At 42.0% G+C, this 25,360-nt stretch overlaps 1 protein-coding gene across 2 annotated transcripts; it reads right to left on the minus strand.

The window, feature by feature from the left end:
• Positions 1 to 1,703: 1,703 nt before the first annotated feature.
• On the minus strand, positions 1,704 to 23,575 carry blnk (B cell linker). Of its 2 annotated transcripts, none has more exons than XM_055901991.1 (22): positions 23,305 to 23,575; positions 20,642 to 20,707; positions 17,277 to 17,323; positions 17,046 to 17,086; positions 16,759 to 16,876; positions 16,415 to 16,527; positions 16,194 to 16,263; positions 12,859 to 12,942; positions 8,416 to 8,441; positions 8,287 to 8,312; positions 7,681 to 7,734; positions 7,497 to 7,527; positions 7,298 to 7,346; positions 6,708 to 6,771; positions 6,555 to 6,582; positions 6,426 to 6,456; positions 6,157 to 6,232; positions 5,901 to 5,932; positions 4,906 to 4,961; positions 4,634 to 4,717; positions 2,352 to 2,507; positions 1,704 to 2,244 (listed from the first exon to the last, which is right to left on the minus strand). In XM_055901991.1, the coding sequence occupies exons 1-22, from the start codon at positions 23,319 to 23,321 to the stop codon at positions 2,128 to 2,130; spliced, it is 1,386 nt and encodes a 461-aa protein (XP_055757966.1). In that variant the 5' UTR covers positions 23,322 to 23,575; the 3' UTR covers positions 1,704 to 2,127. The 2 variants fall into 2 exon arrangements, with proteins under 2 accessions (XP_055757966.1, XP_055757965.1); XM_055901990.1 differs by lacking the exon at positions 23,305 to 23,575 and adding an exon at positions 21,574 to 21,746.
• Positions 23,576 to 25,360: the final 1,785 nt, after the last annotated feature.

A 25,360-nucleotide genomic window follows, 5' to 3' on the forward strand; every position in this document is an offset into this window, starting at 1 on the left:
GCACCTACTTCCCTACCACGTTCAAAGGCACTTGAATCTTTTGTCTTTCCCATTCACCATCTGAATGGCACAAATACACAATCAATGTCTCAATTGTTTCAAGGCTTAAAAATGCTTATTTAACCTGTCTCCTTCCCTTCATCTACACTGATTGACGTGGATTTAACAGGTGACAAATAAGGGATCCTAGCTTTCACCTGGATACACCTGGTCAATCTGTGTCATGGAATAAGCAGGGGTTTCTAATTTTTAGTAGAGTCAGTGTGTGTTAAAGTAGGTTTTCATTGAATTTATGTAAATCACAAAGTTGATCTGTTTTCAGTAAGGTTTTCTATCCTCATATACCATTCATACTTACTGTATATATACTACTACACTGAACAAAAATAAAAATGTAACATGTAAAGTGTTGGTCCAAAGTTTCATGAGCTGAAATAAAAGATCCCAGAAATTTTCCATACTCACAAAAGGTTATTTCTTTAAAATCTGGGGCAGAAATTTGTATACATCCCTGTTACTGAGCATTTCTCCTTTTCCAAGATAATCCATCCACCTGACAGGTGTGGCATATCAAGAAGCTGATTAAAAAAAATGATCATTACACAGGTGCACCTTGTGCTGGGGACAATAAAAGGCCACTCTAAAATGTGCAGTTTTGTTACACAACACAGGAATGTCCACCAAAGCTGTTGCCAGACAATTGAATGTTAATTTCTCTACCATCAACCGCCTCCAACGTCATTTTAGACGTTGGGACCTCAACATCCGGCTTCTTAACCTACAGGATTGTCTGAAACCAGCCACCCGGACAGCTGGCGAAACTTTGTGTTTGCACAACCAAAGTATTTCTGCACAAACTGTCAGAAACCGTCTCAGGGAAGCTCATCTGCATGCTCGTCCTCCTCACCAGGGTCTTGTCTTGACTGCAGTTTGGCGTCGTAACCGACTTCAGTGGGAAAAGGCTTACCTTCGATGGCCACTGGCAAACTGTGTTCTTCACAGATGAATCCCAGTTTCAACTGTAATGGGCAGATGGCAGACGGCAATTATGGCGGTGTGTGTGCGAGAGGGTCACTGATGTCAACGTTGGGAACAGAGTGCTCCGTTGTGGCGGTGGGGTTATGGTATGGACAAGGAACATGTTTGCTTTTTATCGATAGCAATTTCAGTGCACAGAGATACCGTGACTAGATCCTAAGGCCCATTGTCGTGCCATTCATCGGTCACCATCGCCTCATGTTTCAGCATGTTAATGCACAGCTCCATGTCACAAGGATCTGTACACAATTCCTGGAAGCTGAAAATGTCCCAGTTCTTCCATGGCCTGCGTACTCATCAGACATGTCACCCATTGAGCATGTTTGGGATGCTCTGGATCGACGTGTACGACAGTGTGTTCCTGACAATATCCAGCAACTTCGCACAGCCATTGAAAAGGAGTGGGACAACATTCCACAGGCCATAATCAACAGCCTGATCAATTCCATGTGAAAGGCATGTGGCACACTGCATGAGGCAAATGATGGTCACACCAGATACTGACTGGTTTTCGGATCCACACCCCTATCTTTTTTAAGGTATCTGTGACCAACAGATGCATATCTTTATTCCCAGTCATGTGAAATCCACAAGTTAGGGCCTAATACATTCATTTCAATTGACAGATTTCCTTATATGAACTGTAACTCAGTAACATTTCAAAATTGTTGCATGTTGCCTTTATATTTTCGTTCAGTGTATATATACTACATTACATTCTATTCATAGCATTTCTATAATCTGTTATTCTTTAAGAATACATAATGGCACTGTCCAAGGGATCATGCTTGTTGGAAAAGACCCCATAGAATGCAAAATGTTCAACACAAGTTTGAATATTCACACACATGAACAATTTTACTGAGCTAACACAGTACATTAAGTACATGTCATGCTGGTCTTGCTTTGATAGCCATGGCTGGTGAATGTGACTAAACTAATCTAACTGTTGTTCACAAACCCTGAACAGATGCTCTGTAAGATCAGACTTGAGTGCAGCATCAAATTGCCTGTTGATTTGCACACAGGTCTAACACTAGACACACTGATTTGGGATGGTCCATAGTACTAGTGAGGGTCTAGCGAGGCCTAAGGCTTCACAGCATAGCACAGTTTGGTGAAGTCCTTGGTGTTCCTCTGGCTGTCAATCAGTACCAGGGGGTTCCTCTGATGGTTCTCAATGATGTGGGAAACACTGGTGAAACGCTGAGGGAATACATTAAGAGGTGTTAGGCCTATAGGTTAGCAATCAGACCATCAATATTACATTCATATCAGAATATTGTTATAGAGCAAGATGAGACGCTGTCTACCTCCTCTCCTTTCTTCTCCCTTCCAAGAGTGTACTGCTGCGATGCTTGGATGTAGCGTACTGGGATGTTGTAGACTCTACTGTTGTAATACACCACTAAAGTGTATGGCTGATGTATGTCTTGACCAGAGCTCTTCCTTATTAGAAATGCCCCATCCTGACATAGAGAAGACACACAATACAGTCAACATAAAGATGGTCATTATGGCCAAACAGTTCTATTTTTGTTTCATCAGACCAGAGGACATTTCTCCAAAAAGTACGATCTTTGACACCATGTGCAGTTGCAAACCCTAGTCTGGCTTTTTTTTATGGCGGATTAGGAGTAATTACTTCTTCCTTGCTGAGAGGCCTTTCAGGTTATGTCGATATAGGACTCGTTTTACTGTGGATATAGATACTTTTGTACCTGTTTCCTCCAGCATCTTCACAAGGTCCTTTGCTGTTGTTCTGGGATTGATTTGCACTTTTCGCACCAAAGTACGTTCATCTCTAGGAGACAGAACGCGTCTCCTTCCAGAGCGGTATGCCCGCTGCGTGGTCCCATGTTATTTATACTTGCGTACTATTGTTTGTTCAGATGAACGTGGTACCTTCAGGCGTTTGGAAATTGCTCCCAAGGCTGAACCAAACTTGTGGAGGTCTACAATTTATTTTCTGAGGTCTTGGCTGATTTCTTTTGATTTACCCATGATGTCAAGCAAAGAGGCACTGAGTTTGAAGGTAGGCCTTGAAATACATCCAAAGGTACACCTCCAATTGACTCAAATAATGTCAATTAGGCTATCAGAAGCTTCTAAAGCCATGACATAATTTTCTGGAATTTTCCAAGCTGTTTCAAGGCACAGTAAACTTGGTGTATGTAAACTGCTGTCCCACTGGAATTGTGATTCAGTGAATTATATGTGAAATATTCTGTCTGTAAACAATTTTTGGGAAAATTACTTGTGTCATGCACAAAGTAGATGTCCTAACCGACTTGCCAAAACTATAGTTTGTTAACAAGAAATTTGTGGAGTGGTTGAAAAACGAGTTTGAATGACTACAACCTAAATGTATGTAAACTTCACGACTTCAACTGTAGGTTGATTTTGTGTCATGTATTTAATGTTTTCAGAGTTTTAATGCATTATATGCATTAATGTAAACTTTCCACTTCAACTGTATAATGTATATATACAGTGCATTCAGTGCATTCAAACACCTTGACTTTTTCCACTTTATGTTACGTTATGGTAGAGTGGCCAGACAGAAGCCACTCTTCAGTAAAAGGCACATGACAGCCCGCTTGGAATTTGCCAAAACGCACTTAAAGGACTCTCAGACCATGAGAAACAAGATTTTCTGGTCTGATGAAACCAAGATTGAACTCTTTGGCCTGAATGCCAAGCGTCACGTCTGGAGGAAACCTAGCATCATCCCTACGGTGAGGAATGGTGGTGGCAGCATCATGCTGTGGGGAAACTGCCCAAATGCAGGTGTGCCAAACTTGTGGCGTCATACGCAAGAAGACTCAAGGCTGTAATCACTGCCAAAGGTGCTTCAACAAAGTACTGAGTAAAGGATCTGAATACTTATGTAAATGTGATATTTCAGTGTTTTATTTTTCATAAATTTGCAAAAATTCTTAAAAACGTATTTTTGATTTGTCATTATGGGGTATTGTGTGTAAATTAATGAGGATGTTAAATTTTTTTAAATCCATTTTAGAATAAGGATGTAACGTAAGTCAAGGGGTCTGAATACTTTCCGAATGCACATATATACTCTGGACTCTTACATTCCTCGTCTTACTATTTCTACATTTCTTAATTCCGTTATTTTACTTTTTAGATTTGTGTGTATTGTTAGATATATTACTGCACTGTTGGAGCTGGGAACACAAGTGTTTTGCTACACCCGCAATAACATCTGCTAAATATGTGTACGCGAGCAATAACGTTATATTTTATTTTGATATTTGAGTAACTCAAACACACAAAATCTAAAGGCTAAAAAACATAGCTAAAAACGTTAGGTGACATGGGCTCATTGATCTGGACATTTCTGACAAGTTATAAACATGCTTTGACTGACATGTCGAGAGGAAAACTATCCAGTTTCGAATGTGCATCTTGTGCATTCTACTATTACAACTTCCAAGAGTAAGTTGAAAGCCGGACCGAGTTCCAAAAAGGGGCGCCACCCCTGCCGCCTCGTCCCACATTTTGGGAACCACTGTCTTAAGACTATGTAATGATAAGAGTATGTTAATTTGTCCGTAATCATGTGAGTGTGACTCGCCTTATTTGAGCGAACCAAAGTATCCTCAGCTGTCTTACGGTCACAGGTGCTGGCATACCAAGGTTTCTTCAAGACATCTGCCCCCTAACAACAACAACAAAAATACAGCATCAAGAAAGTGGGTTTAAAGTCAAGTCCATGTGGCTATTAAAATACAGCCTTTACAGTCTCCACAAACGTAATAGTGGATTCATCCATGCATCGTGTACCAGTATTCTGAGCTGTGTTATATAGTATATAAAATGGTGAAATTCAGGTCAGGTCTTTATCACCTCTTCAGCATCCGTTAACTTGTTTTCAGCTGTGGGTACAGTTCCTCTGTCAGGTACTGAGAATTATAGAACAGTGAAGAGAAAAATTCAAAAGTGAAATAATAATTGAATGTTGTATGGACACAGTAGATCCATTTACATAATACATACATTGTTTGCTATGTTGTTTCCAGTGGATGCTGCTTAGTGGAAGACGGCTCATAGTAATGGATGGAATGGAGTCAATGGAACGGTATCAACCACATGGAAACCATATGTTTGATACCATTCCATTAACTGCATTCCAGCCTTCCTCCTCTCAGTAGCCTCCACTGGTTGTTTCACTTTCAGTGTCAAAGTTATGGTCATCTTTGGTGTTTGGTATTATATTAGGATCCCCGTTATCTGTTGCAAAAGCAGCAGCTACTCTTCCTGGGGTCCACACAAAACATGAAACATAATACAGAATGACATAATACAGAACATCAATAGACAAGAACAGCTCAAAGACAGAATTACATACATTTTTTGAAAAGGCACACGTAGCCTACATATCAATGTATACACACAAACTATCTAGGTTAAATAGCCGCGAGGTGTTTTTTGAAACCAGGTTTGCTGTTTATTTGAGCAATATGAGATGGAAGGAAGTTCACTGCAATTAGGTCTCTATATAATACTGTACACTTTCTTGAATTTGTTCTGGATTTGGGGACTGTGAAAAGACCCCTGGTGGCACGTCTTGTGGGATAAGTGTGTGTGTCAGAGCTGTGTGTAAGTTGACTGTGCAAACAATTTGGGATTTTCAACACATTAATGTTTCTTATAAAAAGAAGAAGAGATGCAGTCAGTCTCTCCTCAACTCGTAGCCAAGAGAGACTGGCATGCAGAGTATTTATATCAGCCCTCTGATTACAATTAAGAGCAAAACGTGCTCCTCTGTTCTGGTGCTGCAGCACCCTTAGCACCCCTACTTCCCGTGGATATGGACACAAGTCTCTCAAACCTGTACTTACTTTGAGAGGTAAACAGCTGTGGCAGAGGAATCCTGCAGTAGAGAAAACAAGAATATACTGTAATTTGCCAGGACACTGCGGTTTGAGTAAACATACAGTGCTGTGGTTACAAACAGCATTCCTTCATTCCAAGATAATTGATATTGGCCTTGTCCCTGGTCTGTTTGTGCTGTCTTGCAAACAGATCTGGGACCAGGCTGGAAAAGAGATATGTGCGTGCAAAATAGTGACTTCTTGAGGTCATGATGTTTCTTACTTGGTACGTTTGTATTCAGAGGGCTGGGGTGTGGTCGTGGGTTTCTGGGTACTGTGCCTCATGGCCAGTGCTGGGCCTGTCGAAAAGCAGACATAGCAAGAGTGTGTGTTACAGTAGCCTACTATTATGTAAGTGGAAGACTGCATAAAAGATTTACAACTTTACAACTTGTAATGGATTTTGGTAAATGCATTACATCTTTGAACATCCAATGAAAAGAAATGAAGCTTTGATCCAATTGAGCACTCTAATATTTCAGTAGTAGTTACCTTCATTTTCCCTGGATGCAATATCTTGCCTCTGAAAAAATACAAACATGATCATTCTCCATAATTTCCCATAACATTGTGAATTCCACTTGTTTTTTCCCCCCAAAGAATATTTTACAGGTGTCCTACCGGCATTAAAGGTGGCTTCAATGGCTTCCTAAAATAGAGAGGTTTATGTGAGTTAAGTTATACCTGGAACCAAACCTTTCTGCCACTCCTAATTGAACGAGCGGCCAGCAATTAACAGAAAATAAGTTATATATGATTTTACACGCCACGTACATCTCTCTGGGCAATGGTTTGGGATGCACAGGCAGCGCCTTCTCAGCAGACTTTGTACTGCCACCTAGAAGAACAGAGATGACATACAAAATGTGCACACATACACAGCACTCATAGTATCTTACACTGGGGAGTTCTCTCATGCTCTTTTAAGATATGTTCCGCTCTTTGCACTGTTTTAACGTCTATTCATTGTTCTGCACTGTATGTTGTGTTGTGTCTCATGTATGTGTAACTGTATGTATGCTGCTTTCAGGGCTCACTTGAAAAAAAGACACGTCAATCTCAATGTGAATTATCAGGTTAAATAAAAGATGAATAAATAAATAAATAAATAATCATGGAAATAGCAGAGTAGTGTTGGCAACGGGAATGAGATGGTTCTGTTTTGCGTTAAATACAAACGTTGGCAATCCACTAGATGGCATGATAAGCCAAGTGAAGTAACTACCAGTACAGTACTTCAAATATTTAGAGGATGTGGAACAGTGGTCTTTGTCAATAGTTGCTTGTAGTCTTTTGGAACTTGTTAGTGGCATATTCTGGTTTTTCATTTGGGCTGATGGTAGTAATATGGATGAAATACATACTTTGATCTGGATCGCAGACTTCATATTCATCATCCATGGACTCCTGGACCTGGATAATAACAACAATACATATAAACGTATATGATTCCCGTGTTGATAAGATTCAAGGTTTTCTTTACTTTTCTATTATTATCTCATAAAATAAACTATTTGTGGTCAGGTACAAAGCCTAGATTCTCTTTGGGAAAGTAGCACTTACTGGGATGGGTGGACGTGTCTTTAGGTGCATTCTACAGAGAGAAGATGAAATATAAATGATTCATGTGTGACAATGAAACTGAAGGAGACAACCTTGTGTTTAGCGAATAGTTTATCTTTAAATGGTTTTCATGCAGGGAATCATTTCCCCGGTCTCTTGAATAAGTTGTAGTCGTTATAAGCACCTTGGGCTGGCTCTAGGGGGGAAACCCTGTGCAGGGACTTTGAGTGTGGAAGGTCTGTTGAAAAAAAATGTTCGAAAAAACAGTCATTTTGGTATCTCATCCATCATTTTAAGCAATTAATATACACTGAGTTTACAAAACACTGCTCTTGCCATGACATAGACGGATCAGGTGAATCCAGCTGAAAGCTATGATCCCTTATTGATGTCACTTGTTACATCCACTTCAGTCAGTGTAGATGAAGGGGAGGAGATCCAGTTTGTCAAGAACTGCAATGCTGCTGAGTTTGTCACGCTCAACAATTCCCCTGTGTATCAAGAATGGTCCACCACTCAAAGGACATCCAGCCATCATGACACAACTGTGGGAAGCATTGGAGTCAACATGGGCCGGCATTCCTGTGGAACGCTTTGGACACCTTGTAGAGTCCATGCCCCGTCAAATTGAGACTGTTATGTGGGCAAAAGGGGGAGTGCAACTCAATATTAGGAAGGTGTTCCTAATGTTTGGTATACTCAGTGTATCTTTAGATATTTCCCTTAGAGGAAATGTTGATCGCATTTGACCCTGTCTGAAAAGTGCTATGCTCCCTGAACCAGAACTGACCTGCTCACTGGGGGAGGAGAGTTTTCCTTAAGATAAAAGAGAAAATAGGACACATCAAGCATAATCCTACAGTCATTGCATAGTCAATAACTATACTATTAATTGCAACGTATTAGTTATCAAACCCACCTCAATGTCAGGAACTTCATACACATCTAAAAAAAAGAAAAAAGACTAAGCCTCAAAGTTAGGAATACCGGAGAGCCGGGTTCTAACCCAGTCGTTCACATTAAGCACAATACATTTATTAACCCCCCCAAAACAATGACATACAGTGACAAGAAAAAGTATGTGAACCCTTTGGAATTACCCGGATTTCTGTTTGACATAAAATTTGATCTGATCTTCGTCTAAGTCACCACAATAGACAAACACAGTGTGCATAAACTAATAACACACAAACTATTGTATTTTTCTTGTCTATATTGAATACATAATTTCAACTTTCACAGTGTAGGTTGGAAAAAGTATGTGAACCCCTTGGCTAATGACTTCTCCAAAAGCAAATTGGAGTCAGGAGTCAGCTAACCTTGAGTCCAATCAATGAGATGAGATTGGAGATGTTGGTTAGAGCTGCCCTGCTGTCACGTTCCTGACCGGTTTTCTGTTATTTTGTATGTGTTTGACGGTCAGGGCGTGAGTTTGGGTGGGTAGTCTATGTTATGTGTTTCTATGTTGGTTAAAGGGTGACCTGATATGGCTCTCAATTAGAGGCAGGTGGTTTTCATTTCCTCTGATTGAGAGCCATATTAAGGTAGGTGTTTTCACATTGATTGTTGTGGGTGGTTGTCTCCTGTGTCAGTGTCTGTGTATGTTACGCCACACGGGACTGTTTTCGGTTTTGTTTGGTCGTTCGTTTTATGTAGTCATTTTTCCTGTTCATGCGTTCTTCGTGTTTCATGTAAGTTCGTCGTCCAGGTCTGTCTACATCGTTTATTATTTTGTAAATTGTTCAAGTATATTTTCGTTTTCGTCCTTGTGAAATAAATATAATGTCAAGTTACAACGCTGCGTCTTGGTTCAATCCATGCTCCTCCTCTTCGGATGAAGAGGAAGAGGAAAGCCGTTACACCTGCCCTATAAACAACACTCACAAAATGTTAGTTTGCTATTCACAAAAAGCATTGCCTGATGTGAACCATGCCTCGAAGAAAAGAGATCTCAAAAGATCTAAGATTAAGAATTGTTGACTTGCATAATGCAGGAAATAGTTACAAAAGTATTTCTAAAAGCCTTGATGTTCATCAGTCCACGGTAAGACATATTGTCTATAAATGGAGAAAGTTCAGCACTGTTGCTACTCTCTCTAGGAATGGCCGTCCTGCAAAGATGATTACAAGAACACAGTGCAGAATGCTCAATGAGGTTAAGAAGAATCCTAGAATGTCAGTGAAAGACTTTCAGAAATCTCTGGGACATGCTAACATCTCTGTTGACAAGTCTACGATATGTAAAACACTAAACAAGAATGGTGTTAAAAAAAACATTGCTGCACGTCTGAAGTTCGCAAAAGAGCACCTGGATGTTCCACCACGCTACTGGCAAAATATTCTCTGGATAGATTAAACTAAAGTTGAGTTGTTTGGAAGGAAGCAACACACAACACTATGTGTGGAGAAACTATGTGTGGAGAAAAAAGGGCACAGCACACCAACATCAAAACCTCATCCCCACTGTATAGTATGGTGGAGGGAGCATCATGGTTAGGGGCTGCTTTGCTGTCTCAGGGACAGCTTGCTATTGTCGACGGAAAAATAAATACCCAAGTTTATCAAGACATAATTTTTTTAAACCCCTTTTTCTCCCCAATTTCATGGTATCCAATTGGTAGTTACAGTCTTGTCTCATCACTGCAACTCCCGTACGGACTCGGGAGAGGCGAGGGTCGAGAGCCGTGCACAACCCAGCCAAGCCGCACTGCTTCTTGACACAATGCCCACTTAACCTGTTGAGGATGGGGGCGCTGTTGTCACTATTTATGCTAATCGTGTAATTTTTGAAACGGCTTCCCACAAAATTCTTGATCGTACAATATGCATATTATTATTATTGGATAGAAAACAGTCTATAGTTTCTATAGGAGTTGAAATTTTGTCTCTAAGTGGAACAGAACCCATTCTACAGCAATTTCCCTGACATGGAGTCAGATTTCAGAAATGTTGGCCCCTGATCTGGAGTCAGTTAAAAGGGCACTGTTATTGCTATGAGTATACGGACACTGCTTACGTCTTCCCCTGGATGCCTTTACGTGATGACGATTTGAATGGGGTCGATTGCGCGTTCACAGGCACTATAAATTAAAAAACCCTGTAGCTAGCAAGTCTTTTCTTGGTGCGTCATGCCCGTGGAGGACACCGACCCGCACCTGTTCCAAGCATTAGTGTTGGGAGTAATCTTTCTCCGGTCATGTTAAGACTCGTTATAGGAGTTAAAAACATCATAAGGTAGTTAATTTAAAGCGTTTTATAGCAATTTATATCCGTTTAGTGCGATTTTGGGACATTTATTTCTGAAACGCTGTGAATAGCTGGGCACGCTTCCAGTTCATCCCGAACGCAGTTGGCATTTCCACATGGCAAGAGGACAGCTTTCCACCAAAAGACGATTAGACCCAAGAAAGGATCCTTTGCCCAAGATACTGATGGAAGAACAGCTCAAAGTAGGAACAATTTATTATGATAAATCGTGTTTCTGTCGAAAAATGTTAGTGGCTTAGGACGCCATGTTTTTTGAAGTAGCTTCGCTTGGCGCAAACTGTATTGAAAAGTAAGGATAATTTAAAAAATGTAATTCCGCGATTGTATTAAGAATTAAATTGTCTATCAATCCCTGTCCACCCTATATTTTTTAGTCACGTTTATGAGTATTTATGTATAAGAGTAGATCACTGTCTAATATGGCGCACGGACATTTTCTCACCAGCTGGGCTACATTTCACATTGTCTAACCATGATTTTGGTGGCTAAATATGCACTTTTTCGAACAAACTGTATATGCATGTTGTAATGTGATGTTACAGGGGTGTCATCTGAAGAATTCTGAGAAGGTTAGTGAAAAAAATAATATATTTTGGCGATGTTGACGTTATCGCCCACTTTGGCTAGAATCAATGCTGGGCTGCTATGTGCTATGTGCTATGCTAATATAACGATTTATTGTGTTTTCGCTGTAAGACACTTAGAAAATCTGAAATATTGTCTGTATTCACAGGATCTATGTCTTTCGATTAGTGTATGCTGTGTATTTTTACGAAATGTTTGATGATTAGTAAGTAGGTAAACACGTTGCTCTATGTAGTTATTCTAGTCCATTTGTGACGGTGGGTGCAATTGTAACCTATGCCATCTACCTGAAATATGCACATTTTTTAACAAAACCTATCCCATACCATAAATATGTTATCAGACTGTCATCTGATGAGTTTTTTTCTTGGTCAGGGGCTATAAATATCTTAGTTTAGCCGAATTGGTGATAGCTACTGGTGTTGGTGGACAAATAAAAGATGGTGGATTATGCTAATGTGTTTTTAGGTAATAGATGTACATCTTTACATATTGTGTCTTCCCTGTAAAACATTTAAAAAATCGGACATGTTGGCTGGATTCACAAGATCTGTGTCTTTCATTAGCTGTATTGGACTTTAATGTGTGAAAGTTAAATATTTAAAAAAAATATTTTTTTTGAATTTCGCGGCTCTGCCTTTTCAGTGGGGGTGGGGGGGGAGTGCCGCTAGCGGCACCCTCATCCTAGACAGGTTAACCTGGAAGCCAGCCGCACCAATGTGTCTGAGGAAACACTGTACACCTGGTGATCGTGTCAGTGTGCACTGCACCCAACCCGCCACAGGAGTCGCTAGTGCACGATAGGACAAGTACATACCTGCCGGCCAACCCACCCCTAACCCGGATGTTGTTGTGTGCTGCCCCATGGGTCTCCCGGTCGCGGCCGACTGCGACAGAGCCTGGACACGAACCCAGAATCTCTAGTGGCACAGCTTGCACTGCAATGCAGTGCCTTAGACCACTGCGCCACTCAGGAGGCGTTATCTAGATATTTTGCAAGGCTATCTGTCAGCCAATTGAAGCTCAACAGAAGTTGGGTGATGCAACAGGACAACAACAAAAAACACAGAAGTAGATCAACAACAGAATGGCTACAACAGAAGAAAATACGCCTTCTGGAGTGGCCCAGTCCTGACCTCACCCCGATTGAGATTCTGTGGCATGACCTCAAAAGAGCGGTTCACACCAGACATCCCAAGAATATTGCTGAACTAAAACAGTTTTTTAAAGAGGAATGGTCCAAAATTCCTCCTGACCAGTGTGCAGGTCTGATCCAAAACTACAGAAAATGTTTGGTTGAGGTTATTACTGCAATGTTTCCTCCAGGAGGGTCAACCAGTTATTAAATCCAAGGGTTCACATACTTTTCCCACCCTGCACTGTGAATGGTTACACAGTGTTTTCAATAAGTAACTTAGACGAAGATCAGAAATCCAGGTAATTCCAAAGGGTCACATACTATTTCTTGCAACTGTATGTTCAGTGCTCCTGCTGAGATGCAGTTACATACCTGGGCTATTTGAGCGCTCTGGCACAGTCTTAGACATTGAAGGACTGCTCTTTACTGGTTTGCCTCTTCCGTGCATTGGACGGTCTGAAGAAAGTTTACATTTATATTGTATGTTGACATTGATGTGTCTTGGTGAGGTTTGTCTGACAGTGATTGGCAACAGATGAACATGTGCAGTGGGTTTCATGACACCTGTATGCTGAAAAAAATATAATTGACGCACATAGTGCACTTGGTCTTATTTTCAATGTTTTACTTTTTCTTTTTTTTTTCACCTTTATTTAACCAGGTAGGCTAGTTGAGAACAAGTTCTCATTTACAACTGCGACCTGGCCAAGATAAAGCAAAGCAGTGTGTCACAAACAACAACACAGAGTTACACATGGAATAAACAAACATAGAGTCAATAATACAATAGAAAAAGTTTATATACAGTGTGTGCAAATGAGGTAGGATAAGGGAGGTAAGGCAATAAATAGGCCATAGTGGTGAAATAATTACAATATGGCAATTAAACACTGGAGTGATAGATGTGACCAGTGAAATATACCTGCTGGAGCGCGTGCTACGGGTGGGTGCTGCTATGGTGACCAGTGAGCTGAGATAAGGCGGGGCATTACCTAGCAAAGACTTATAGATGACCTGGAGCCAGTGGGTTTGGCGGTGAATATGAAGCTAGGGTCAGCCAATGAGAGCATACAGGTCGCAGTGGTGGGTAGTATATGGGGCTTTGGTGACAAAACAGACGACACTGTGATAGACTGCATCCAATTTGTTGAGTTGAGTGTTGGAGGCTATTTTGTAAATGACATCGCCGAAGTTAAGGATCGGTAGTCATTTATACGACGGTATGTTTGGCAGCATGAGTGAAGGAGGCTTTGTTGCGAAATAGGGAGCCGATTCCAGATTTAATTTTGGATTGGAGATGCTTAATGTGAGTCTGGAAGGAGAGTTTATGGTCTAACCAGACACCTAGGTATTTGTAGTTGTCCACATATTCTAGGTCAGAACCGTCTAGAGGTGGATCAGAGAATCACTAGCAGCAAGAGCGACATCATTGATGTATACAGAGAAGAGAGTCGGCCCGAGAATTGAACCCTGTGGCACCCCCATAGAGACTTCCAGAGGTCCGGACAACAGACCCTCCGATTTGACACACTGAAGTCTATCTGAGAAGTAGTTGGTGAATCAGGCGAGGCAGTCATTTGAGAAACCAAGGCTATTGAGTCTGCCGATAAGAATGTGGTGATTGACAGAGTCGAAATCCTTGGCCAGGTCGAGGAATACAGCTGCACAGTATTGTCTCTTATCGATGGCGGTTATGATATCGTTTAGGACCTTGAGCGTGGCTGAGCTGCACCCATGACCAGCTCGGAAACCAGATTGCATAGCGGAGAAGGTACGGTGGGATTCCAAATGGTCGGTGATCTGTTTGTTAACATGGCTTTCGAAGGCCTTAGAAAGGCAGGGTAGGATAGATATTGGTCTGTAGCAGTTTGGGTCTAGAGTGTCTCCCCCTTTGAAGAGGGGGATGACCGAGGCAGCTTTCCAATCTTTGGGGATCTCAGACGATACGAAAGAGAGGTTTAACAAGCTAGTAATAGGGGTTGCAACAATTTCAGCGGATAATTTTAGAAAGAGAGGGTCCAGATTGTCTAGCCCGGCTGATTTGTAGGGGTCCAGATTTTGCAGCTCTTTCAGAACATCAGCTATCTGGATTTGGGTGAAGGAGAAATGGGGGAGGCTTGGGCAAGTTGCTGTGGGGTTGCAGGGCTGTTGACCGGGGTAGGGGTAGCCAGGTGGAAAGCATGGCCAGCTGTAGAAAAATGCTTATTGAAATTCTCAATTATCGTGGATTTATCGGTGGTGACAGTGTTTCCTAGCCTCAGTGCAGTGGGCAGCTGGGAGGAGGTGCTCTTATTCTCCATGGAGTTTACAGTGTCCCAGAACTTTTTGGAGTTTGTGCTACAGGATGCAAATTTCTGTTTGAAAAATCTAGCCTTTGCTTTCCTAACTGCCTGTGTATATTGGTTCCTAACTTCCCTGAAAAATTGCGTACCGCGGGGGCTATTTGATGTTAATGCAGTACGCCACAGGATGTGTTTGTGCTGGTCAAGGGCAATCAGGTTGTGAGTGAACCAAGGGCTATATATGTTCCTCGTTCTACATTTTTTGAATCGGGCATGCCTATTTAAGATGGCGAGGAAAGCACTTTTAAAGAGTTACCAGGCATCCTCTACTGACAGAATGAGGTCAATATCCTTCCAGGATACCCAGGCCAGGTCGATTAGAAAGGCCTGCTCATTGAAGTGTTTTAGGTGCGTTTGCCAGCGATGAGGGGGGGTCGTTTGACCGCAGACCCATTACGGGCGCAGGCAATGAGGCAGTGATCGCTGAGTTCCTGGTTGAAGACAGCAGAGGTGTATTTGGAGGGCAGGTTGGATAGGATGATATCTATGAGGGTGCCCGTGTTTACAGATTTGGGGTTGTACCTGGTAGGTGCATTGATAATTTGTGTGAGATTGAGGGCATCAAGCTTAGATTGTAGGATGGCCGGGGTGTTACGCATATCCCAGTTTAGGTCACCTAACAGCACGAGCTCTGAACATAGATGGGGGGCAATCAATTCAGATATGGTGTCCAGGGGGCTGAAGGTGGTCTACAGCAAGTGGCAACGGTGAGAGACTTGTTTCTGGAAAGCTCAAATTGTTTGGGCACAGACCTGGATAGTAAAACAGAACTCTGCAGTAGATTGCAACTCCGCCCCCTTTGGCAGTTCTATCTTGTCGGAAAATGTTATAGTTATGAATGGACATTTCAGGCTTTTTGATGGTCTTCCTAAGCCAGGATTCAGACACGGCTAGGACATCTAGGTTGACAGAGTGTGCTAAAGCAGTGAATAAAACAAACTTAGGGAGGAGGCTTCTGATGTAAACATGCATGAAACCAAGGCTTTTACGGTTACAGAAGTCAACAAATGACAGCGTCTGGATAATGGGAGTGGAGCTAGGCACTGCAGGGCCTGGAATAACCTCTACATCACCAGAGAAACAGAGGAGAAGTAGGATAAGGGTACGACTAAAGGCTATTAGAACTGGTCGTCTAGTACGTTCGGAATAGAGAGTAAAAGGAGCAGGTTTCTGGGCACGGTAGAATAGATTCAAAGCATAATGTACAGACAAAGGTAAGGTAGGATGTGAATACAGTGAAGGTAAACCTATGCATTGAGTGACGATGAGAGAGATATTGTCTCTAGAAACATAATTTAAACCAGATGAGGTCACCGCATGTGTGGGAGGTGGAACTAAAGGGATTCATTTATTGGAATAACTTACTAGCAGGAGGTTCCTCTGTGGGATCTACGTAGTTGTCTTCATCATCACTTTTTGGGATGACGTAGTCTTCCTAAAGAGAGCAGATCATACAATGTGTCAAGGAAAATATGAGGCAAAGAATCTGTCAATATGCTGTCATAAATGTATGACAGATAACTTTTTGTCATGACAACAGAAACCAACAAGAATAATTATTATTTTGCCTAACAACTACACAGTACCTCATTGTCGTCCTGCTGGTTGGGTTTGGGGGGAAGTGATGGTGATGGTCTGGTGGGTTTTGGTAGGCAGATGGGCTTCCTGGGTGGGTGGTTTGGCCTGTCACGGCAGCTGTCTGAAAAAAAAAGAAGCAAAATCACAAACAGGACGTCAGTATTTGCATAACACAACAACACACTGTCTTTGTGGCACTTTGTGTCTGTCACAGTCCACTGACTAGTCGCTTTCATCAACACAACGATCTATGAGTGGTGTCTCAACAAGCCAAGTGTGAGTGAGGATGTGTGTGCGTGCACGCCCGCATGGATGCGCACGCATGTGTGTGGCAGAGTGGAAGAGCCCTCACCTACATAGTCCCCCCTGGAGAAGCAGGCAGATGAGGTGGGGGTGAAGACGCTCTGACTGGGAGGAGGCTCATAGCTATCATCCTGCTCCCCTTGAGGTTCCTCATAAGTGTCACTATCCTGCAACATCATGATATTGTTAAGACGCTCAGCCCAACAGCTTGGTGCGATGGAAAGCTTCTGACAGAAGTCAAACGACTGTGGAAAACAATGTCGGTTGCGAGATTCTTTGAGAAACATTAGAATATTGTAGTGTTTAGGAATCAGCAAAGCATGTGGGTGAACTCACAAACTCATTTTCAGACCACTGTTCAACATCCAAGTCATCACCTGCATAGAGAAGTATCAAATAAGGGCCCCGCATGATGCAAAGTCATTGTAAATTATAATATTGGGAAGACGTGCATGATGGCTTCCGAATCATATACTGAATATATTGCCCGGAAATACTGCTGGCCAATCTCACTATTATATACAGTTCTTCAAGGGCCACATTGTGAGACTAGAAGAAAGGTCTTACCTTGATAGTCTCTTACTGGTACTTTTGGAGCTGATTTGTTTTTAAATCTGCAGTACAGAAAGACCAGTTAGGAGTCAAAAGTGTTAGAAACAAGAATGGACTTGACCAAGAGTGTAACTTCTTTTAGACCTTACACTTTGGGCCCGAAGAGGGATTGTACACGTCAAAGGTACCCAACTCAGTTATGTGTAGTATCGCACAACCTGCTCATTCTGAAACCTATGTACTTTTTTTTCTCATCATCTATCACACTAAATGTGTTGTCCCAGTGGATGGTCCCCTTTCAAGAAAGGAAAGTGAGAGAAGAGCCATCTGTCCTTCTGCTTGTCTATTTTCAGCTTGAAGGACTACTTATGTTTTTCTAATAGTTGAAGAAAGAGGAATAACCAACTTTCCCCACAAAAAAAAAAACATTGAAGAAAATATAACTGCGAGCAGCATTGAACAAGGTTCACAGGATGACAGAAACTGACACAAGATCAGTTCGAACTCAATCATGTAGGAACCATCTACCCTTATGTGCAATCACGAGTCATAAGTACAACATCTGGATTGACTCTGGTTGACGAGAAGAAGATGATTTCGTGCATTGGTGTTAAATATGAGTTGTTAATAGTTGTTCCCTTGTTTTTTGAGATATCAATACCAAATTCAAAGTCAGATCAAATTGTATTCGTCACATGCACCGAATGTAACAGGTGTAGACCTTACAGTGAAATGCTTACTCACAAGCCCTTTACCACCAATGCAGTTTAAAGAAAAATAAGTGAAAAAAGTAAGTAAAATAAAATTCAAATAAATTAAAGACTGCAGTAAAATAAACAGTAACGAGGCTATATACAGGGGGTACTGGTACAGAGTCAATGTGCGGTGGCACCGGTTAGTCGAGGTAATTGAGGTAATATGTAATATGTATGTAGAGTTAAAGTGACTACGCATAGATAATAAACAGAGAGTAGCAGCAGCATATAATGCAAATGCAAATAGTCTGGGTAGCCATTTGATTAGCTAGATTTGCTAGATTTGACGCTCCGGTACAGCTTGCTGTGCGGTAGCAGAGAGAACAGTCTATGACTAGGGTGGCTGGAGTCTTTGACAATTTTTAGGGCCTTCCTCTGACATTGCCTGGTATAGAGGTCCTGGATGGCAGGAAGCTTGGCCCCAGTGATGTACTGGGCCGTACGCACTACCCTCTGTAGTGCCTTGCGGTCGGAGGCCGAGCAGTTGCCATACCAGACAGTAATGCAACTAGTCAAGATGCTAATGATGGTGCAGCTGTATAACCTTTTGAGGATCTGAGGACCCATGCCAAATCTTTTCAGTCTCCCGAGGGGGAATAGGCTTTGTCGTACCCTCTTCACGACCGTCTTGGTGTGTTTGGACCATGTTTGTTTGTTGGTGAAATTGACACCAAGGAACGTGAAGCTCTCAATGTGCTCCACTACAGCCCTGTCGATGAGAATGGGGGCATGCTTGGTCCTTCTTTTCCTGTAGTCCACAATCATCTCCTTTGTCTTGATCACGTTGAGGGAGAGGTTGTTATCCTGGCCCCACACGGCCAGGTCTCTGACCTCCTCCCTATTGGCTGTCTCATCGTTGCCGGTTGTGTCGTTGGCAAACTTAATGATGGTGTTGGAGTTGTGCCTGGCCATGCAGTCATGAGTGAACAGGGAGTACAGGAGGGGACTGAGCACGCACCCCTGAGGGGCCCCCATGTTGAGGAGCAGCGTGCCGTATATGTTACCCACCCTTACCACCTGGGGTCTGGCACGTCAGGAAGTCCAGGATCCAGTTGCAGAGGGAGGTGTTTAGTCCCAGGGTCCTTAGCTTAGTAATGAGCTTTCAAGGGCACAATGGTGTTGAATGCTGAGCTGTAGTCAATGAATAACATTCTCACATAGGTGTTCCCTTTGTTCAGGTGGGAAAGGGCAGTGGAATGCAATAGAGATTGCATCATCTGTGGATCTGTTGGGCGCTATGCCAATTGGAGTGGGTCTAGGGTTTCTGGGATAATGGTGTTGATGTGAGTCATGACCAGCCTTTCAAAGCACTTCATGGCTACAGACATGAGTGCTACGGGTCAGTAGTCATTTAGGAAAGTTACCTTAGTATCCTTGGGCACAGGGACTATGGTGGTCTGCTTGAAACGTGTTGGTATTACAGACAGGTTGAAAATGTCAGTGAAGACACTTGCTAGTTGGTCAGCGCATGCTCGGAGTACACGTCCTGGTAATTCGTCTGGCCCTGCGGCTTTGTGAATGTTGACCTGTTTAAAGGTCTTACTCACATTGGCTACAGAGAGCGTCATCACACAGTTGTCCAAAACAGCTGATGCGCTCATGCATGCTACAGTGTTGCTTGCCTCGAAGCGAGCATAGAAGTAATTTAGCTTGTCTAGTAGACTCGTCTCACTGGGCAGTGTGTCATGGCTGTCACTGTGTCATGGCTGTGCTTCCCTTTGTAGTCTGTAATAGTTTGCAAGCCCTGCCACATCTGACGAGCGTCGGAGCCGGTGTAGTACGATTCAATCTTAGTTCTGTATTGACGAATTGCCTTTTTTGATTGTTCGTAAGAGGACATAGCAGGATTTCTTATGAGCTCCGCTCCTTGAAAGCAGCAGCTCTACCCTTTAGCTCAGTGCGGATGTTGCCTGTAATCCATGGCTTCTGGTTGGGGTATGTACAGTGACTGTGGGGACGACGTCATCAATGCACTTATTGACGAAGCCAGTGACTGATGTGGTGTACTCCTCAATGTCATCGGAAGAATCCCAGAACATATTCCAGTCTGTGCTAGCAAAACTGTCCTGTAGCTTAGCATCTGCGTCATCTGACCACTTCTTTATTGACCGAGTCACTGGTGCTTCCTGCTTAAGTTTTAGCTTGTAAGCAGGAATAAGGAGGATAGAATTATGGTCAGATTTGCCAAATGGAGGGCGAGGCAGAGCTTTGTACACGTCTCTGTGTATGGAGTAAAAGTGGTCTAGTGGTTTTTTTCCTCTGGTTGCACATTTCACATGCTAATAGAAATTAGGTAAAACAGTTTCCCTGCATTAAAGTCCCGGCCACTAGGAGCGCCTCCTCTGGATGAGCGTTTTCCTGTTTTCTTATGGCCATAAACAGCTCATTGAGTGCGGTCTTAGTGCCGGCATCGGTTTGTGGTGGTAAATAGACAGCTACGAAGAATATATTGGTAAACTGGTAAATAGTGTGGTCTACAGCTTATCATGAGATACTCTACCTCAGGTGAGCAAAACCTCGAGACTTCCTTACTATTAGATTTTGTGCACCAGCTGTTATTTACAAAATATACACACACCGCCACCCCTTGTCTTAAATGTCAAACATTTATTTGAATAGACTGACCTTCTTAGCCTGTTCAGGATACTGCCATCATTCTTCTTGATATCCTGGACCATCTTCTGAAGCTGGCTGGAAGACACGTTTAAAGCGTCTCATAAAAGTTATCCTAATATATTCAACAAAAACCATGTAATGTTCATGAACGTAATACAGGACATAACTATTAATACAATTTGGAAGTAATAACAGGTGCTAGACAAATGTTAATGTATGTTAATACTAGAATATGGCGTAGCCTAAATATATGGCCCTGGCCGAGTTTATTGCAGGCTGCGGAACACTGAAAATATGTAAACTTCAGCATGGAATAAAACTTTTCAGGGTCTACTTTCCATGTTGGCTAGCAGTTGGAGGTGAAGGTTAACTGTAGTTCTGAGTCAAGTACACACCCATACACACTGGAACTTACTTACTCACTGCCTACATGCAATTACAGATTGAGAGCACGAGGGAGACAGGTGTGAGACGTGTAATTACAGTAACATCCACATTAGTCAGCCTTCTCTTACCACATTCCCTCTCCCTTTCAAATGTTGCATCACTAGCACCTTTTACAAATGTATGTAACAGCCACCCAGCTCCTTCATAAAGAAAATACTATACAATAAACCCATTTTTACTGTTTAACTTCATCTAGATGCAACATTTGATAAAAAAAATACAATAAGCTATTGTTGGGTAAATCTATTCTTGTGGGCATGGCAGAAAACAATTGAACATATGTACAGTATTATAAATGGTTGGCACTTTGTGCATATAATTATACTATATATTTACTGTAGGCATTTCTTTACTTGCCAGTTGCCACTACGTCATCATAACCATTGACACATAGTCAGAAGTTAGGTTGTTCTGATCACAAAGGTTAAACCATTAAACATCTGTCCCAGTTTTACAAATACATTGCCCAGCATAGAAATATGGGTATCTCTTACCGAAGTTTTACAGTTGCAGGAGCTCTGAACTTGTTCAATGTATCCATATATTAATGAGGCAATTGACCAGAGAGGCCACCTTCTGCGTCTAGCTACTATCCAGCTCAATGTTTGCGTTGTGAATGAATTCACTGGCATTGGCTGCCTGCCTAAAATTACTCTACTGAACAAGTCATGCAGCAATCAGTGATCACAGCGGAGGTGAAAAAACACCACCTCTGCAAGAACAATCACTTCTCCTTTCCATTCCACAAGTTTGAACACACTATTTTGCAGTATTTTGTTGTGGGTGAAACTCTCCTTGAAATGTCTTTCTCCTTGATGATCAATTTGAACAGAACGCTATTTCCCGTAATGCTTCAAAATGTGTTTCGCATAACCCAGGGCCGGCCCTAGCCTTTTGGGGGTCCTAAGTGAGATTTGGATTGCCCCCCTAAAATGTAATCAAACCACCGCGGGCCGAATTGGTCTGATTTAGAGGCTGGTGTGGTGAGGGAGTTTGTAACTTGTAAGGGCTGGCTTTCAACTTACTCTTGAAAGTTGTAATAGTAGAATGCACGGGGTGCGATTTCGAAATTGGGTAGGTGGTGCATCATCCGTTTTCCTCTTGTCATGTCAGTCATTGAATTCCTTAGAGAGCTATTTATAACTTGTCGGAAAGGTCCAGGTCAACTAGCCCATGTCAGCTAACATTTTTATTAGCTTACACATTTTTTAGCCCATATATTTTGTTGTCATGTCTGAGTCACTCAAGTATTACATGAAGAAACATTAGACATGACAAATAAAAGTGAAATAAATAAATAAATAAAAAAATGGCAAAATGTATAGAATTGCAGGAGCTCCCCAATGCTGGAAGGGGGGCTTGCGTGAAAAAGTACCACAAGGGCCCACAGAGTTATCAATAGGAGGGAGTGAATATGATGACAATTCTGTTTTCTGTGTAATTTGGACTGACACAATAACATTCCCACCACATAACTTGGCAGTTTATAAAGGGAAATATCGCCCCCTGCTGTGTACGGCCTCTGATCAGCCGGCACAGTAAACAGAGAGGGTAGCCTTCACTGACATGAGTCTTTTGAATTATCTAAGGAACTGTGGTGAACCAACTGCAATTGCTCAATAGATGGAAACACCCAATGGTTGCTAAAACACTGAGTAAACATTCTCCAAAGCCACTGTTCAAAAGTTGAACAGATTGCCTGATGCTTTCACTGTGCAATGTACAGGCTCAGTCTGTTGGGTATTAGGGAATATTTTCAATAAGGGTTCTAGTCTGGGATCAAGTATTGTTATTAGGCTTAATTTGCAGTGGAACATATGTGCGATTGAACTTGCAAATTACATGGGTTGAATTGAATCGAATTTAATTTATTTGGGCCAACAGACATACAACAAAATGCACAATATGGACCCAGAGGATATCACTTGAAAGCCTACAGTGCACTGTAGGCTACTGTATCAATGATCAAAGTCAAATACGTCATGTTCTTATTTTCAGGGGTTTGAATTGTTAGACTGTTCTTGTTTCTATTTGTGGGGTAATGTGTTCTGTCAACTTGCAAGGCAACACAAATGTGATAACATGAACATTGAACCTGTCTGGGAACTCTTTGAACTTCTACCCACTAGCCTCAAGCCTACCCATATGAGCAGAAATTAGACATAGGCTATAGTACACTATTGCTACTTCTAAGCAAGTACCGGTTCTGTTTATGGTTCACATACCTTGTCAGTTGACTCATGACGCTTATTCAGTAGAGCAGCTATATCTGGAGCTGTGGTTAGTTTGCCAGGAAGTGTATTGACAATAGTAACTACAGTATTTTAACACTAGCAGACCTGATCAGAAGGGGAGCCCATTTTACATTTCCCTCTAAAGCTCTGGCTCCCTGATAATCCATATGTTTCTTCTTCAGATATCAAACAAACCAAACAACAGAAACACTGAAACAAGGCAAGGAAATCATGAGCACGTGTGAGGCTCAATTCTGGAATTGCTTATGCAACTTCCTATTTGCAAAAGTTTATGATTAACCACATGAAAACGGGAACTCATAAGGAAAGAGTTCATAATAAATCTATCAGCCTACTAAAATAGACGGAACATTTTCCCCTCAGAGGGCGCACCTACACACCTACACATGCACTCGCACATGGACACACACACACGCACGCACGCACACACACACCCACACACACACCTGCTTTGCAGTGCTCTCTTGGTACTCGCCTCAAAGGCCTCAGCTATCTGCTGTGTTCACATGAGGGAAGAACACAAGAGAGGACAGAGAGAGTGTGAGGGAAGAGAGAACAGAGAGAAATAGAAGAGAGGGTTACTCACGGCTGGTGGATGAGGCTGAACCTGCTCAAATCACTGTCAGACAGATTCTGTTAAAGTAAAAGAAGCCGAAAAATACAAGATAATTATACGTTTTTTTTTTACAAATCTGTGTGTACTGTAACTGACTGGTTCTTATGTTGGGTTTTGCAAAATAACATTACAATCTGTAATTCAGTTTTACACAACATGGTGCGCCAGTTATGGAATGTATCACTTGGTAGCTTACACCAGATGGCAGCATGATGCTAAAACAGCCAAAAGCCTTTGAAGCATGCCTGCTTTTAATAAGAAAATGATTGTTACTTTATGGCCCTACTTGTGTACCCTTGATCCGGTGCAGATTACACTCAATCTTATTTTGTCTCTAATTTCATTCCAGTGCCCTGTGACATTACCTATGAAAAAAATTACAATGATGTCTCTGAATGTCTACTCACATTCCTTAATAAATTGTATTTTCATGGTTCTCTTTGAAGGGAAGCAGTTGCCCTGAATTCCAGAGTAAAATTACACAAAAAATAAAATGTGCTCTAAATCATGCTAAATTATGTATTTCTCTCTTCATTCATAATTGATTGCTTCAGGGTCCTCCTTTGGTCTCACTTGCTCTCCTTTCTTGTTATCCCTTGCTTGTATTAGGTTGAATTGATTTTCAGCATAATGAACTTTAGTACGTAGGTTCCTGATTGAATCATCTGCAAATCAGTCAGATTCCTTCAAATGAGAGGCATCCCCTTCCTCACAGAGAAACAGACCCCCACACACATCAAGGTGCACACTTGATCATTTCACTCACTTATAGGAGGAAAAGCGTCTCCACCTAAATTCAGGCTTAACTTTTTGACATTGAATAAAATATCAAATATTTCGCCTGAGTGCCTTCGCATATGCTGCTCCCAGATTGAATTATTTATGGCAAGTTTCTCCCGGTGTTTGAATGAAACACAATAGGCCCTATGCCCTGAAACCACTCCTGCATATTGAAGACCAGCAGTCCCCACTACAGAAGACACTAGAGCTTCTTCACTCCGCAGGACCTCAAAGCTCATATTCTAACTAGGTTTTGAAGACTTTGTTTGAAATCTAAATCAGCTCGGGGAAAGAGAGAGAGAGGTGGAACCACAGTCTGACCCAGCCTGCCCTCCACCTAAAATCAACATAGCAACTCAACCTTTTTCATTTAGCACTCTGCCAAGGAAATACGGGAGGATCTCAGACCTCAAAGATACTGTTGTTAACTCCCTCTGTTACAAGACACTTGCCTTCTCTCCAACCACATCTCCCATGCCTCACATACTAAAATACCCCTCTGCTGAGGGAAGTAAGGCACTCCACATCATCACCATATAAAGTACATGGAGGAACTTTGAACTGCTACAGCTTCACACACCATCCAGGACTCGCTACTACCCACACATGGTGTGGATAGACTGACCCTCT

This window comes from Salvelinus fontinalis, chromosome 37 (assembly GCF_029448725.1).
Source record: "Salvelinus fontinalis isolate EN_2023a chromosome 37, ASM2944872v1, whole genome shotgun sequence".
In the NCBI taxonomy this organism is placed as follows: domain Eukaryota; kingdom Metazoa; phylum Chordata; class Actinopteri; order Salmoniformes; family Salmonidae; genus Salvelinus; species Salvelinus fontinalis.